General features: G+C 43.5%; 1 protein-coding gene across 3 annotated transcripts in view; it reads right to left on the minus strand.

Annotated features, from left to right (window-relative positions):
- PTER (phosphotriesterase related) overlaps positions 1-14,713 on the minus strand; it is a 22,987-nt gene extending 8,274 nt beyond the window's left edge. The window contains exons 1-2 of one of the 3 annotated variants that reach the window (XM_075082734.1): positions 14,576-14,713; positions 1,888-2,323 (exon numbers count right to left, since the gene is read on the minus strand). In XM_075082734.1, the coding sequence (XP_074938835.1) occupies positions 1,888-2,319 (432 nt within the window). In that variant the 5' untranslated portion in view covers positions 2,320-2,323; positions 14,576-14,713. Of the gene's footprint in view, positions 1-1,887; positions 2,324-13,977; positions 14,134-14,413 lie in introns of those variants that run through there. The other 2 variants (XM_075082733.1, XM_075082732.1) reach the window with 2 other exon arrangements.
- Positions 14,714-18,098: the final 3,385 nt, after the last annotated feature.

The following is an 18,098-nucleotide window of genomic DNA, read 5'->3' on the forward strand; positions in this document are numbered from 1 at the left end:
ACCAAAATAAACACAAAGCAAATCAATTTACCAGTATCCACTCACGTAGTTGCCCAGGTTTGCCTGTAAAGCTGGTCTACATAAAATTTGAACACCAATTTAGGCTGAGACTAATTTTTCTTTGAAAAAACAAAGTTAGATCAGCATGAAACCTGTGCCTTGCACTCCTGAATTGGCTCCAGAAACAATTCAATGCAATTTCTTGCAAAACAAGGGCTCAGAGAGTAAGGAAACCTTGTCACTCATATAGGGAAGGGAGAGACTGGCAAAGATCCTGAGGAGACAAGTTTAAGGCAAATCCTGCTTGTGGGAATGTTGACATAAAACAACAGGAGCTCCAATGACTTCAGAACTACAAGAACCCAGCTCAGCTAACAAACAGGGTCAAAATTAGCTTGCTTTTAAAATATTTGTAATCAAAAAAGTCATCAGAATCTCCTAATAAAAGCAATTTGTTATAACAGCTTTAGTTTCTATTTTCCAGAACAGGCCATATATATTAAAGAATACATACAAAATTCAGAGCACAAAATGGCACTGTTGATGACCTTCTAACTCTTTGGCCCTGAAATCATGGAAATAATGATTTTAAGGAGGAATAAAGTGAACAAGAGAAGAAGGAAGGTTTGAAGCAAATCCAGGAAACCGAAAATCCCCACACCAATTCCAAATAAATCTTCCTTATCCTTACTCCTCACCTTGTCTCCTCAATAGCGTCATACAATATATTGGTAAATACTCAATCTGCACACAAAAGTCAGTCCAAGTTATTACAATTTACAGCAGGTTTCTGCCCAACAATTTATCCTACGATACAGAATTCACACCTCTCCTGAAGAACATCTCCTGCAGCAACATCCTTATGTTGCTCAGCAAGGGCTGGCAACAAACTATTCAAACTGCCTTTGCCTAATGAGAAAACATATCATCAGGTCAAATTCACTGGCAAATGAGGAGCCACCAGTTACCACGGATCAGTTGCTGCATAGCCCTTCCTAAGTAACCAGATATCTTCTGGACTGGATTAAGTGTTTATTACTTGCTGAGTACAGGACATCTGTGAGCGTCCAGCAGCCCACCAAATACAGAAGGGAAGACTTTGCCCCAAGAAATCTGTATCAAATTTCAAGTGACGCAAGAATATTTAGGAAAACTAGTACTGTTTGAATAGCTTGGGCCAGCCTGGGTCCAGTGTGGTTGGCAGCGCTGCATCACTTTACATCTGCTCAAGTTTTGACCATTGATTTTTAAAATGAATTTGACTCATTTGTGAACTGTGACAGATTTTAAAAAAAATTTCTCAGCTCTGTTCAACCACATTCACAGCCTCCTGCCTTGGAGAGTTCCCTTCTCTTTTCTCCCTATCATCACATTTTCTTAACAGAAGATGAATATTTATTGTTATAGGAATATCTGGGGACCTTGGTCATTATTAACATATTGTCTTAGGCACCGTACAGACAATTCGATGTAGACCCTGCCCTGAAAAGTCTGCACAAACGGTAGAGAAGAGAGGTATAGCAGTCAGCCTGAGAAGAGCAATGATTTACAACTGTCCTGTAACTACTGCAATTATTTATGCTTTTTACAAGCATTCTGGGTGATCTCATTGGGAAGCAATTAGCCAGAAAAAGAGACAAAAGGGGCAGAAGGGATATACTCCTTCCTTGAAAACTGTAAAAAGAACAGGATAATGGTGTGGTACCAGATTCCCACACATGAAGTACTTTATCTTCCTTTTACTGTTGCATTACAACAAATCCCTGAGACAAAATGGAGCTTAAGAATTGGAAATGCTGACACAGATAATCCCAGAACATACAAGTAGTGTTGGTTCAGCTGTAACACACAAGCAAGTGTAACTCCGAAGCAATAGTTAAGACTTACCTGCTCCACTGTCATGGCCTGTGTTTGAGAAGAATGAGTGGAATCGATGTAAAACCCAGCCCCAGCAATAATATGGACTCCAGTTTCTTCAGCAAGTTTCTTCAAAGTATTCATATCCCGACCAATTCCTGTGGTTGTGTTTTCCACAATTGTCCCACCCCCTGCTGCTTTAAAATGCAACAGCTCCTCCTTCACAGCATCTGTTTCCTGATACAAAAGAAGGTTTTCTTTATGGCTGTAGGGATTTTGCTTAATCCAAAACAAGTTCTTCATCTCAATGGGCCCACCAGACAGAGGCTCTTGCCCTGGAGAAGGTGGACAAAAGCAGCTGCTGTAGTTCATAGTCAAGTGTTCATGAGTCAACGTATAGCCAAGGCGGTCCGGATCCACAGGGCCCAAAACAGTCTGTGCTTTCCCTCCCAAGGAAGGCATTTTTCTTCAGCAAAAGAAAAAAAATCAGATTAAAAGTCTGGGAAGGAAGAAGAAAGGAAACAAACATTTCAGATGGAGCAAACATTTCTTACAATATTTCTGAATACCCTCCTCTCTCTCACGCACATACCTACACGCTGTGTGTGTTTGCTGCGCCTGGGGAGGAACAACCCCATGCACCAGTACAGGCTGGGGGTTGACCTGCTAGAAAGCAGCTCCGCTGAGAAGGACCTGGGAGTGCTGGTGGACAAGCAGATTGACCAACGGCCAGGAATGTGCCCTTGTGCCCAAGAAGGCCAACGGTATCCTGGGATGCATTAAAAGGAGTGTGGCCTCCCCCCAGGGAGGTTATCCACCCCCTCTGCTCCGCCCTAGTGAGGCCACATCTGGAGTATTGTGCCCAGTTCTGGGCCCCCCAGTTCAAGAAAGACAGGGAACTGCTGGAGATAGTCCAGCGGAGAGCTACCAAGATGATCAGGGGACTGGAGCATCTCCCTTATGAGGAAAGGCTGAGAGACCTGGGTTTGTTCAGCCTGGAGAAGAGGAGACTGAGGGGGGAATCTTATCAATGCTTATAAATATCTAAAGGGTGGGTGTCAAGAGGATGGGGCCTGACTTTTCAGTGGTGCCCGACTTTTCAGTGGTGCCCAGAGACAGGACAAGGGGCAATGGGCACAAGCTGGAACACAGGAAGTTCCACCTAAACATGAGAAAAAAACTACTTTCCTGTGAGGGTGCCAGAGCAGTGGCACAGGCTGCCCAGGGAGGTTGTGGAGTCTCCTTCCCTGGAGACATTCAAAACCTGCCTGGATGCGTTCCTGTGCCCCCTGCTCTGGGTGTGCCTGCTCAAGCAGGGGGGTCGGACACGATGATCTCCAGAGGTCCCTTCCAACCCCTGCCATTCTGTGATTCTGTTTGCTGGAAAGTTTTCAAATGCTGTTTCCAGTACAGTGGTCAATATGAAAACCAAAGCATTTCTTTTACTCAGCTGTGCTTGTTTCAGTACTCCAGCAATGTAAAAATGCCACATTCCAGCACAGGAAAATCATTGTAATTTTTTGTGCTATAGTCAATAACACATTAAGATAAATGTTTCCTATTTAATAACAACCACTGTATGTTCATTTAGGATTCTCTGCTCTTCAGCAGCTGTCAAATTTTGTCATCTTGAGCCACCAGATGAACATACTTGGCACCAAGGCTGAATATTTCTTACTGGTACATTCATTTTATTTATGTGTTCTCCAAGACTCACTATCCCCCTTGCACACCGAGGAAGTTGTGTTTGGGCACCTTGTCTGCCCCTCTGTATGAGAAATGCTGGAATGGGGCAATAATCTGCTCTTTAGACATCACCAGAGGCTCAGGTTCTCCCACCAGCTGCGCTGTGGGAGTCTGGAACAGCCCTGAACAACTCCTCCAAAGCCGACAACAGTCGCTAAAGATACAGCGTGGCCCCAACCATAAGGCCAGAAGCCGAAGGGTTCTTCCCATCACCTTCACTGGCCAAATACTTTAACAGTTAAGAACAGACCTTAACCTAATGCTTAATTTATATGGCTCAGCCTCCAAGAGACTTTTTTCTTCATCTTTAACATGAACAAAACAATGTTATTTCTCAAAACTTCGAATGAGTGGTGACAAAGATACACACGGAAGCTACTGTCTGCAGTTGGTTCATGTCAAACGCATCTGCCCTGTGCAAGTCTGGCCTGACTCGCTACCGGTTAGAATTAGCTGCAGCTCTCCCTACTGGGATTTTGGGGTATTTTTTCTCTTTGGGGTGGCGGTAGTCTTTTTCATTTATTTGCCATATTAGCATTAAACATAGCTGACTACCCAGTTCACGTTAGATCTTCCTGATGCTAGTTGCAAAGGCTTGAGGATATAGCATTATAATCCCTAGGCAACCAAAATCACCAGTTAGGAAACAAAATACATGTTTAATCATGTCCAGAGGACAGGACTAACTAGAGCATGCATTATTGATTAAAGAGAGGGTCTTTCCCATTTCTGCCTCCCTCTTAGTGAATAATACCATAAACACGGGTTTATTACTGGTGAAGCCCTCAGAGGACACTTCCCTTTTAACTGCTAAAGTTAATCTACCAGGATGACAGAAAACTGACATCTGAAGGGCACTGACCTCAACATCTTAAAGGGCACAAGAACATTGAGGTCTCTGGGGATACCTTAATCTGAGGAGAAGCAGTCATTGATTGTCAGGGTACCAATGTACAAAAGTGACCCAGCCCCTGCAAAAGGCAGCTACTACCTGCCTAGTGAAGTCTGTAGTGCTGGCAGGTATTTGATTTAATATGAAAACGTGGCCATCCATAAGAAAGAGAAAGAACTGACCAACTATGTTTGTCTGCCTTGTGTAAAAGCAGATTTAAGAAGAACAGTTCTTTTATGAACACCATTTCTAGACTAATGTGTTGACTTGTTTGAGAAGGCAGAAGAATGATTACTTTCATAGAACAGACTGCTGGCTGATTAATATAATGACTTATTTTTTGCCAAATAAATTAAGAAGCGCATGATTTCAGAAAACATTATTCTTGAGCAAATAATTAAAAGCAAAATACCTGCCTTAGTCAGAAACTGCTGCTAGCTGCAATTCAGTTAAGTTGTCCAACCCAGTCATCAATTCTATCCTTGAACAAAGCTGGTGCTCTATGGAGCAACCCACTGTTTCAGAGCAAGTTCAGTGATCGCAGTCATTCTTACATGCACAGCAAAGACACTAAAATAATAGTGTTACCTTTGTGGTTTTTTTTTTCTTTTTTTTTTTTTTTTTTGTATTAAATATATACCCTCTGGTATTCAGTAAAACCCTGACAGCATAAACAGTGATAACTACTCTCTGCATTGGAAACACTTTTCCCCCCATGTTCACTGACAATTTTCAAATCCATTTATAAAGTTAGGAAAACAAACCTACATAAATATTTTGTTATTTAATTAAATATACAAGCTCTTTTGATAAAACCTGACAAAAAGTGATTATAATCTGTTTCCTTGACAAGTTTCCAGTTCATATTTTTCAGTTATTTAATAGTGCAGTTCCCAAAAAAGGCCACTCTAAATGAATGAGATTTTTTGCTCACTTTCAGTTTACTACTTTGATAAAAAGTTGACTTTCAACATTTGTTCCCACTAATTCCTTTCCGACACAGTTAATTTAGATTACCCTCAATTAATCTGGTCTGACCACTGCAAAGACCTATGGTTGTGTGCATGCGATCTTACAGCCCGAGGCTGCTGTCTTCTGATTTATAACAGCAGGAAACATTTAAAACTGCCAGTTCAGTGCCAGGTTTCTTCTGTAGCAGACACCAATCTGTTGGTTTTTAGACTCTACATTTCAGGTTATAGCACACAGAGAGAGTTTACAGAACCTATGCCTACTATTGAACCTTCTCATTGAGGCCAATGATTTTTATAAATACAAGAAGCATCACAAAAATAGAAACTGACACAAACAGCATTTAAAGTAGGCCTAATTTTATCTGCATGAAAAATATGATTAATATTAATGTCTGTGCCTGCTTACTAACACAGTTTTAGAAACCCACCGCTTTTAATAAAAAAATTATGAAAAATAAAGACAGCCAACAACCTGTGACTGGAATTATTTTTAAAACCACTGTCCTGATATTTTTCCTACTGTCATTTACACAGACAGCATGCCCTGATTATGCTATAATGACACATTATTCTTAATCAGATTCACTTGACGGAACCAGAATTTAATCAATGTCTTTAAAAACAGATTTTAGGTGCGAACAGCTTTTAAATGAAATAAGTACTGCTGCGTAATTTAAGCAAGTATGTGTTACTACAGAAATCAATGTTCATGTGCTTTGCTAATGACTTGCATACTGTGTTTTACACAGACCTTTCTTCTGAGGAAGTTTCTTCTTTCATACATCAAGGATTGCATTCATAAAATTTAGCCATCTAAAATTATGTATATCTTCTACAGGATGATCATCTAGATCATTTTCATAGGGGAGATGGAAAGACATATCCAGAGGCAACTCATCTAGCCTATTTTGAATGTTTGTAATAGAACAGGACAAGCCGCTTTCTGTATTATCAGCCTCCTTCCATGGACTATGGAGGCAGCCAAGAAACAATCCTGGACAAGACAAGCATATTTTAGATGGTCCTACATAAGACATGTGAATTATATTTACTGGATATTAACCCAGTCTGAGGGGAGGGGGAAAGGTGCTGATTCCTATGACAAAAGATGAACAGGTAGGCTCGTATCTGGCAATAACAGGTATCTTGCTTTTGGAAATCACTAATTTATGCTGTGGTGTCACTGAGATGTTCCTGCAAAGAATAAGGCTGCTCTGCTCTAGGTGCTGTATGAACAAAGAAATGAACGGTATTTCCTGAAAATTACATATTCAGATAAGAAGAAAATGAGAATTGCTTTAAGGTATAACCAAAACTTGTATTATTTCACAACAGCATTGAAACAATACCTTAACACTTCTGTAATAAACATTGGACAAATTTTTACAACCACCAATTGTATGGTGCATAAAATACGACTCTCACCACTAGCCAACTATTAAATACGGGTGAAGTAAATATTTTTCCTAGAGGTATTGTTACGAGAAAAGCAACTTGCTGCTAAAAAGGCCATAGTACTGCATTCCTGACTCTGGTAAAAACCCCACTGAGCTCAATAGCTGTTTTGCCTGAATACTGATGACAAGATTTGTGTTTCCGCTTTTCCCATCTGAAACACGCGCTTCAGTCATTGTGTCATTTTAATGGTCTTGTAATGGGAAGTCTCTCTAGGTTTGGATTAGTTGCTTCCTACAGTAATCTCATATTGCTGAAACATTATAATCACATAAACACAGTTTCCACATGCTAACGCCGCATTTGTTTTGATTCGGTAAAAAACATTTTAATGGTATTAGCACAGATTCTCTCTAGACTTCTACGGGAATCATTTTATTGCCATTACATTACAATGTGAGATTACAGCAACACTAAATCCAGATTGCTGTGACAAAAAAATTTACAAAAAACCAAAAAGAACAGCTCAATAGGTATTTAGTATATTCAGAAGAAGTTAAATACAGCTGCCATTTAGAAACAAGGGCTGCCCTGGCTGCATCAAGATTATTTTAAATGGGTCTTTCCTTTATAACCATGCAGTCCTAGGAAATGTGACATAGCGCAGGTTCGCTATATATTTACAGATGGAGGAAATGCTTTGAGCATCCAATTCTACTGTGAGCAACATCCACAGAGCATGGAACAGCCTCAAATTCAAAATATACAACACATCTGTAGTAAATTACCATTATCTAGTGTATACTGTGCTATCTCGCCATTCCCCACATGTAAATATTTTGTGACGAGGGAAAAAGTTAGGAAGACAAAGGAAGAGGAGAGGCAGAGGGTAAGAGAACATGTGTACACTATGTCAGGAAGGATTTAAAAAATGAACTTCTTTCTCTCCTCCCCCATGCTTCTGCTAACTCGGTAGAGGTTTACAGGGTGGAAGGAACTCAGTACTGCCAGCATGATTCTTCCTCTTCCCCACCAGACAACCAAGTTTTCTAACTTCTCTGACAGATGGGTGCCAGACCTACTTTACATTCTTCAAAAATTTATTCACAAGTGCTAATTACAGGACAAACATGCCTGAAACCCAACTGTTTCTCATACAATGGTTTCAAAAAGCATGGCTTTTTTTGCTCATGCACAGCATCAGGGAAGCACAGCTACAAGGGGCTGTGAAAGAGAGCTCACCACAACTGGCTGGGTGACAGCAGCAGTAGAAGTGGACTTGCATCTGCTCCAGAAGGACAGATACAGGCTTACCTGTCATTTACCCCAGCAACTCCTTCTGCATCAATGTCTGCAAAGGTGTCTAACAGCCTGCGATGCGATACTCCTACATGGGCACTCTCACAGCACCACTAAAGATAACAGTACATCTCATACTGCTTTTGGACTATTTTCCCCAAGAAACAAAATTTGGAAATGGAGTAAAAGTACTATGAAAAAATGCATGTTTCTGGGTAAACTTATGTCTCTTCTGCAGAAATAGCAGATGTGCTTCTCTGAAGGTGACACAGATTATTCTCATTAAAGACATATTTATTCTTCCCTGTCTTCGGAATTGGTGTTGCTCAGAGGAGACATTGGTCTTTTTTTCCTCCCAAACTGGAGCTATGAGATTATAATGATTTGCTGAACTTCAAGCTAACTCAGAAAAATGAGCCAAGAAAAATAACCTTATCTACTCAGAAGCAGTGTTTTCTTTTTTCACTACCTTCATACTCTGTTAATTTTATGGAAACTAACAAGTATCGTGATAGGTTTTCATAGTATGGCCCCTTGCCTAGTACAGAACTGCACTAAGGGGACAAGGACCTGGATGTATAGTGCTGACCTTCCTCCTAGTTCTCAGTCAAACTGCATAAGGATGGCACACTGGTACTTCCATGAGCATCAACATTGAGGCGAAGCTTTGTGTCCTAAGGATTGATGTCACATGGGAGATTTTTCATGCCTCGTCTAAAGCTCTTCTCACAGAGGAGGGGAACACTTACAGTGTCTTGCTCTTACAGTTGTCTAGCCCCATATATGTTGCAGCCTTTCCCTTAACAGGGCACCTGCAGTTTCCCACCTTTGGGTGGCTATATTTTCATGGAGCAAGAACCTCACCACTTCAGATAACCGTACTCTCTCAACTGGGTAGAAATGAGCCAACAGATTTGAAACCTAGAGAACTCCTGGGAGAAATATTTAAAAAGCATCACCTATCCCTACCTTGCTGCATTTTTTCCTGAAACACACTGTTCTGGAGATACTCAGAATAGTGGGTTAATTCAGTGGCCTTCAATGACCTAGCTCTGGTCCCAAAAGCATTCAGAAACATAAATTTCCTTAAGAAGCCAAGCAAAAAGGAACACTAAATACTGGTTTTTATTTGATTTTCTATATATGCTTTGAGCAACCAAAAAGCTATTACACTACAGAAATGAGAAGCGATACTGGAAGTAAGACTTTATATTAAGTTACAATACATGCTATGAAAAAAACTGGGAGATCTCTAGCCAAGCCTTACATAATCCTACAAAGATAAGCAGAAGGCCCAGCAAAATATGCCTGTACACACACCACAGCAGTTACGTTGCTTGAGTGGCACTGGCAATGTTCTACAACCTATAAGCAAAGTCACTTCAATTGTAAGAGAAATTTAAACACTCTTACACATACTGGGTGAACTCCCAGTGAAAGGCCAATATATTGATTTGCTGCCCTCAGAACCTCCAGAAAGCACACTTTGGGGAAAGGAACTGGGCAGGCAAGTGAGAAGCAAAGCTTTGAATGTTCACCTGAAATGGTAAATGAAAATTTTCACTGTGTACTCCCTCCGTTGCTCAGCTAGTGGCAGACAGACCTTCTGGCTTCTCATGGTTTGGGGGTCACATTCTTGCTCTAGCTAGGCTTTAAGCCAGACTTATATAAATCAGGTTTCTTCCTTACAGTTGAACAGCCACACCAGAACAAAGAGCAGCCTCTCATATCAGTTTCACAGTATGTCCATACCTCTGGGATCAAAGCAAGCACATGGGATCTGCCCACGACCACATATGCATGTGTACAGCGATTTGCCCCAGAGACAGAGTTTAAGCCACTTAGTATGTAATACTTTGCACGCTTCCTTTCGATTTGGTTAAAGTTCTGTTGCTATAAGCACAATAGAGTCAGACTTTTATTTTACCTTATTTCTGTAGAGATAACAGTCTCAAAACCTAGGCTTCTTCGAGCAAAGTCACATTGAAGTTTCTCTTCCTCAGACAGATCTGAGACCAACATCCCCATAAGTGGTTTTCCATCAACATCTCCTTTAGAAAAACTTCAGGGCATTTTACATTTTGGGCAGCTTCCAAAATTACTCTTGATAAAAGGTCAGATAAAAATTCTCCCTTAGGATCCAACATTACATTAATTATATTTTACATGCACACATAGTGTTTTTAGGCCAAAAATCAGGCCTGAAGTCACATTACGCTATATGCAAATATGGGCTAAGTCCTGCATGCTGATGCATGCATTTGTATTCTTAGACCTGAACAGAATCGTATTTGCTTCTCATGGCTGCTGGGCCACAAGCACACATTTTCTTTCTTCCTAGGAGAAGATGATATAGGAAAAAAGTTTGTGCTTTTCAGAAATGTGTGTCCAGTCTTTGTTCCCTCTAAACTTCAAATCTGAAACTTAAGCATACACGTAACTCTACTCTTACTGTTATTCTCATTGACTTTAAGTGGTTTTCTCTCTACTTAAAGTCACATGTGCTTAAATATTTTCACAAGGTCTTAAATATTTCAGTAAGGATGTTGGATGGAGCATTATCACTTATCTTGTGCAGCACCATCACCCAGAAACACACCAAAGAAGTCTATGGATCTTTATATGCAGCACTAAAGAGAAAAGGCACCAAAGCACAGGCATCATCCTTTTCACCACACATATGCATGCAATGGAAGTGCAATGTTCATTACAACCTCCTGGTCAAGACTGGACATTACTAGCTAGGAAGTTCAGATGAATGAACCCCAAGGTCAGCTGTGTGGCAGAACGTACCAGTCACTGACTCACTGAGGCCCGTGAAGCACCACGCAGTGGAGAACAGCATGAAGATGGGGCTTAGTGCCTCATTCAGCTTCGCAGGCTGCAGCAACTGGGATAAGTAGGGACTCCAGAAAACCGCTTTCTTTAATAGTTAGCCATGGGTTTAGATGCACAGAACTAAACTCAGTTTCCCATTACTGCAAACAACTGTACCCCAAAATTTGCAATCAATCTGAAGACCCACTGGAAAAAAGCATACCCTGAGAAAAGCCTTCACAGTTTCAACTGTGACTGTTCTGCTATGGCTGTGTCAGGAAACGGAAGCTGTATGTTCCTCTCAAGGTCCACCTCTGCTCTAACGAGGAACTACCCACACAAGAAAAGTTAATGTGAGCCAAGTGAAAGATTAAAGCTGATAGCTGTAACTTGAAGAGTATCTTCTACCTTAGAGATAGTCTTTATAGAGTCTGCATGTTTTGTCAGTGGTCAAAGACAATGACGTCTTGCTTGTACAACTCCTGGTACTAAGTTCTTACAATAGCGAAACAGCAGGAACAACCAACACACAGAAGCTGATGAGACTGTCACATCTCCTGCATATCCTTCTGCTTTCTTCCCAGGTATTGCTGAATATTCAGTCTTAACAAGAACTGGACACAGAACCCTGCCACTGTTTTGTCTTTTTGCCCCACAGAATGTGATATCACAGTATTTCGGAATGAAGACACAAACTCAGTATCTTTGTACTGGAAACTATTAACTATCTGTTTGGTGGGGGTTTTTTTTTGATCTTTGCTATCCAGTCTAAACTAAGTAACACAGACCTAAGTCTTGCAATAAAGTTTATAGCCCTCAAGAGTTCAAGCAGTAAGACCAGTTGAACATTACCAGACCCATCTGAAAATGGCCCACCTGCAAGAAGGGACACAAATCACAGCACGGAAAGAGTTAAATTTCTTTCATTTAGTCATCACTACAGAGACTTCGGACAGGACAAAGGCAACTGTGGGATAAAACAACTCTGCTTTTATACTTTGAGGTAAGAGGTGAGAATCTGAAAGAGCAGAAAAAGAGAGAGTACCTCAGTGGATAAGATATCATTCTTCTTTGGTCTTCCCTCCTCCACAGAAGTTACTTCAGGAAAAACCCTATGGCTTTGGCTCCATGCAGTACTAAGGTTTTAGAGTGATACTACATGTTTCTGAGATCCAACTGAAAATCTGTGATTTACTTAAAGCTGTCAGATAAGACATGATGGTGGTGGTGGTATTTCTTCAACTTTCTTTTTCTTATCCAAGTAGTTAAATACTACTGAAACATATCCCAGCCACTGTTAGATAAAAATGCCTTTCTTGGATTACTACCCACATACCTATTCATATCAGACCAAAGACACGGCCACTGCTTAGAAAATTCTGAGGAAGCTTTTTAATTTGTGACCAGAAAGTGATGTTAAAGCAGAAAACCTACCCTACCAGTTTTGAGAAAAAGGTTAAATTTCTGTTTAGAACCAGGGGGGTGGGACATTCCCTTTCCCTTCCAATACAGCTGGTAATGCAATGACTTGTATATTCTCCAGAGACACTGAAGACCTACGTTCAAAACTGCTCTGAATTAAAGCAGGGACTTGAACCTTAGGTTTCCACAACCTAGATGGATTCCTAATACTCCCCCTACCAGACAGGTGGCCAGTCCAATGCAAGCAGAAGACTCCTCTCTCTGTTCTCATGAAAGCTTACGAGGTCTTGGTTTCAGCTTAGTAAAAAATGAACCTTGTTCAGTATTTCAAGTTTTGAAGGATAGAGAAAATATTTTAGCTCTGCACTGAGTGAAATAAGAAATAAAATCCACAGCATGTTCAGAGAAACAGCCCTTTAAGAAACACAGAACTCATTGGTGCCATATGCTTCACTATAAACTGATTTTATTAAGTGACAAGCAGTCTGACGGCTCCCTAACCAGAGAGGGAGGCAGTGACACTTGCTCCTGCTCTGCCATGCATTAATTTAATAAGTTAGCACTGGTCACCTATATGAAATGTAATTAAGCATCTGAATGCCATTGTTGCCACCTTTAATTATAACCACAAAAATGAATGTGATGGTTGTGACATGATGGCAAATATTATGTCTGTAAAATTCCAAAACATGAGAGGCATTCATAATAATAAATGACACTTATGTAGTCTTTCATATAACAACCCCAAAGTACCTGACAAAATCATACAAAACTACCTATTACAAGCATCGCTTCACCCACCACTGAAACCCAGCCCCCAGCAGAAAGAAGGCAACAACCTTTAGACACCACAGAACATATCACAACAGCAGATGCCAAATAATGTATACAGTATAAAGCAGAGGGGAATTCCAGACAAGCAAAACACAATTTTCCAAAAGCAAGTAACCTCTGGATAAAAATGTTTCATTCGAAAGTTATCACAAGCCTCTAGCATACAGAAGATACCATCCTTAACAACAGACATGCCTAAAAAAAAGAATTATATTTACAAGTTTCTTAGAGATCATACATATTCATGTACTTGCTAGGCCAAAAGATGCTCATCTGAGCTCCTCACCAACAGGACTTGACACTTCAGCTCGGGACCACATCATCACAGCACAAGACCTGCTGCAAAGGGGCTGCCAAATACCAAAGGCCGCTGTTGGGCAGTGGCTTGGCTACGGCACTGAACCCCACTTGGCAGAGGGGACCAACACCTCCCTCACTCAGAACCAGCACTCCTCTCTGCAGCTTGCCAAACCAGTGCAAGGGGAGGAGAAAGCAGGGCGACTGCTGCAACTGCGTCCTCTAAAGAGCAGCACACCTCAGGCCACAGAGAAAATGCATGGCGTTTGGGTCCCAACAAGGCTCACGGGCAAGTCTGAAGCTTTGTTGTTGAGCCACGTCGAGCTTAAGCAACTCTAGAAGCATCTTGCAGAGGGCTGCGGCTGCTTCATATGGAGAGGCAGCTGAAGGCGGGCTTTGAGGGTCTAATAATAGCACTAATAATAGCAGCGTAGCAGCACTCACACAGTGAAGCCCGCCTGAGCTGGGGGGTTACTCAGCTGGTAACCTGTGACACGCTTTTCCAGAGAGGAGGAGGCGTTCATCACCTCGGGCTCCAGACCTGCTGCGGATCTCGCTGCAGAAGCCCGCTCTGCCCCAGCGCGCCGCCCCGGCCGCGCTCTCCTCCCGCCGCTGCCTCGCTCAGGCCAGCGGCCCCCTCGCCGTGACGCGCCGGGCTCCGCCTCAGCGCCCCGATCCCCGCGGAGCGGTGGCCCCTAAGGCCCGGCACACGGCCCTGCGCTCCCGGCCGCGAAGCGCCCGGCCGCCCGCCCGCCTCAGCCCGCTCCCTCCCGGCGCGGTCCCGGCCTCACAGGACGGCAAGGCCCGGCACTCCGCCGCGGCCGCCGCTTCCCGCCCGCCCCGCCTCAGCTGGGCCGGCAGCGGCGGAAGCAGCTCTTGCCTCTCAACTCCGGCGAAGTTTCCCGGCCCGGGCGCTAGTGGGGCCGAGGGCATTAAGGACGAGCCCGGGTCGGGTCTAGGCCGCGGGAGGGCGCGGAGCGGCTCGGCGGGCTGAGGAGACGCGCCCCGAGGCTCCGCCGTGCGTGCCCGCCTGCTCGCTCACCCCGCGGGCAGGACTCTCCGCCGGCAGCACGCCGACCCGGTCGGCCACAGCACGTCCCCCCGGCCACGGCAGGGCCCCCCGGCGGGCCGCCCGCCGCTCCCGCCCCGCTCGGGGCGGGACTTCCCCGCCGCGGCCCGGCCCCGGGACGGGAGTGGGCGGCGGAGGCGGGAGAGCGGGCCGGGTGCGAGGGCTGCGGGGACTTTGGAGCCCGGGGCGCCCCGACGGGGAAGGAAAGCAGGGTCCCGCCGGCTCCCCGCGGAGACCTCACGGCTCGGTGCCCACGGCGGGCCCTGGCGCTGGGCCCCCTCCCCGCCACGCAGGGTTCGTGCTCCCCAGGCGCCCGTTCCCTCTCGGAGTGAGGTGCTGGAGTGCTCGGTGCCAGCGCTGGCTCCAAGTGCGAGCCGGTGCAGGTGAGCCTGTCCTTGCTCGTACCCCCTGTTTACACAGCAGGGAGGAGATTTGGATCTACTGAGTGATTTTGGGGGGTTGGGAGATCGTGCTGAATGCTTGGGCTTGCAAGAGGCATTATTTTCTAATTTGCCCTTGCAGTGCAAATAACAAGGAAGGTTGAAGAGGCCCTTCCCCGTACTCACAATGACAAGGACAGATTCTGGATAAAAATGCAGGTGCATAGTATGAAATGAAAACAGAGCTGACACCAAATTCTTACACTTTCCACCCAGGATCTCAAAAGTGTCTTATTTCCCTGAGGCTCACAGCATCCTGTGCGGCACTATTCCATTTTACAGGAGGGTAAACAGATGCTGGCAACATGACTAGCAAAGACACAAGGGGCGGTGAACTCCCCCAGCCTTTGCACACAGCCAGCGCTGCAGCAAAGGCACCCTGTGCACTGCAGACATGTTCCCTGAGCCCGAGAAGGAGAGCTCAAGCTTTTCTGGGAGAAGTACTTGCTGTTGCCATTGCTATCCATTCTACTTTGACTCCTTCCCAGTCCCTGTTCGTACCGGGTTGGGGCCATCAATGGCCCTGCATCCTGCTGCGCAGAGCCTCAGCCTGCGCTCAGCACTGCAGCATGGCACCTGCAAATGGATTCTGGCGTGCCTGCCTTTAATACAGCTGTTCGTTGCCTGGGGGAGCTGGATCCTACTTTTATTCAGATCCCAGATAATGCAGAGAGTGGGCAAAGCCGTGAATGAAAGCCAACACATGCTGATGCTCAGGCCTTTTATCATCTATCTTACAGCAAAGGACAGAAGTGGAGGTAGGGGATGAAAAATGAGGAGGGTACAGAAGAAAACAACTTTAGAGAAGTAGGAGGTAAGAGAAAGTTGTGCTCTTAAGAAAGTGAAGGAGAAATGGAATTTTGGCTTAAAAAAAAAATAGAGAAAAAAAGCATTGTGAGAATACGAGACCTGAGGGTCCTGGGCCTGATCTGACTAGACCTGGACCTGAGTCTACAGTGACTGGTGATATTGGTGTGGGGAGGGCTTGACCTTTAGGACCTCAACTGAAAGGCAAATTACTGCCCAGTAAAGGGAGAGTGAGGATGAAGAAGGTGAAACAAGTGAAATGCTTGGGATCTTTCCCATTAGCAGCCCGTTACCACGTATATGCAGCAGTGATTAATACAGATAGATGACTAGAGCTAAGCTGCTGGGATGGTTCCAGTTGTCAGTGTCACTTGTTTTTATTTGCTTCTCATATGAAGTCAAGTGAGTATGGGTCCTGCAAAGATTAAGTGGAGATATGAAAGCCTGTCATTTATAATGCCTTGTATTTCAACATGTTCATATTGCTGGGCAATCAATGCAGGAGAAATTATGTATGAGAGCTATGTTAAAAATAGTCATGCAATGCTTTATGGGACATCATTTGTCACTGGCCATATCAAACCTGTTTTGAAGATTTGCGATTAATTTTACATAAGGCATGCACTTCTACATCTCTTTTGTGTTTTAAAATATAAAAGCAGTATTAAAACTTGGGAAGGTACAAAGTAAAACCATATTCCATCTGCATTTTTACACACACGGAATGAGCTTCTCTTTAAAGCAATCTTCAGTATGTCCAAATCTAAGTAAGGTGCTATATTTTTATTTTTTATGTCCTTGACTTCAACCTGCTACAAAACAGAGGCTTGTAAACATGAAGTAATGAGACTGTCTTGTTCAGACCAAATGTGTAGTGAACAGTGAAAACAAGTCAGCAGCTGGCAGAGACTGTACATATGACACTGTATTCACAATTTAGGTGATATACAACCTTATGTAATGTATCTGGCATTTGTATCCCCTTTCCTGACTCTGAAAACCAGGCTGTGGGCTTCCTAGAAATATTGAATTGGTTACCACATTAAATGGCTCATGAAATCGGGGGGAAACAAAACCCCCCAAAACCCCCTCAGCTATGCTGCTGTACCAATAGCAGTGGCAACTGTCAGTAACATCACAAACTGGAATATCCATATTGCGTGGTTCAGAAACAAGGAGCAGGAGTTTACTATTAAAAAAAGAAGAAAGATGTTCTTAATTTTGCCAGGTCTGCACTAAATGAAAGCTTGGTGTCAGTAGCTTTTGTAGAAGTTACAGCCTGCTCAGGGCTACATAACTCCTGTGCTTTTGTCCACCTCCATCATGCAGATACCAAGAGGGACACTGAAGTCAATGACCGATCTTTTCCCATTTGGGATGCTGTTGTAAACTGGGTCCACTATATAACAGTAAACACAAAATAAGGACCAGATACTTGCTATGCATGAGCTTTAGCAGCATCTCTTCTCTTTCCAGGGGCAGATGAAGAAGAGAGCAAACCAGTAGGTGCAAGGCCAGACCTGATGCAAGGGAGTGCTTTTAGGCTGACCTAGAGAGAAGTGCCATAAAGGGGCCATACCCAGAGGGTGTACAGAGATACCCAAACCTGTGTGGGATTTCCCAGGACAGAGAGACTGTGACAGCCACTGCAGCCTGTGTAGCTATGGAAACAGCTGAGCCACACCGGGACCCCAGGGACCGAGCGGTCCTCCTCCAGCCTGAAACCTGCTCAGGGCTCAATTACTCAGGTGTTACAGAAGATATAAAGACCATGCCATGTTTTGGTTTACTCAGAGAGCAATTGATAATGTGTACACTCTCTTAAATGCAGTATTTTTCTTCTTTGAAACAAGCCCCTTTGGGGAGGCTGTTGTAACAGTGAAACATTATAGCATTCGCTAGGCCAACCAATGTAACTGGATAAACAGACAAACTTCCAGGCACAAACAAGCGCTTCTTCGATGTGATGCTGTGTATGAGTTTTTCTTCTGGTATGACTTGAAGACAAGAAAATTCCAGTTTGCTTTAATAAAAATTAGTGACTGAAGACCACAGATTGCTATTATTCTTTCTTCAAAAAGAAAATAAGCAAGGAAAGGAAAAAGAGGCAAAATAATTTCAAGCAGTATTTGCAAAAAGAAATATGCTTGCAATGGCAAGGGCCATCATAAACATAACATTTGCACATACCATTGAGAAATGGGAAGTGAGACTATCACTTGCACACATATACAATATAATACACAATT

Source organism: Phalacrocorax aristotelis, chromosome 2, assembly GCF_949628215.1.
Source record: "Phalacrocorax aristotelis chromosome 2, bGulAri2.1, whole genome shotgun sequence".
NCBI lineage: Eukaryota > Metazoa > Chordata > Aves > Suliformes > Phalacrocoracidae > Phalacrocorax > Phalacrocorax aristotelis.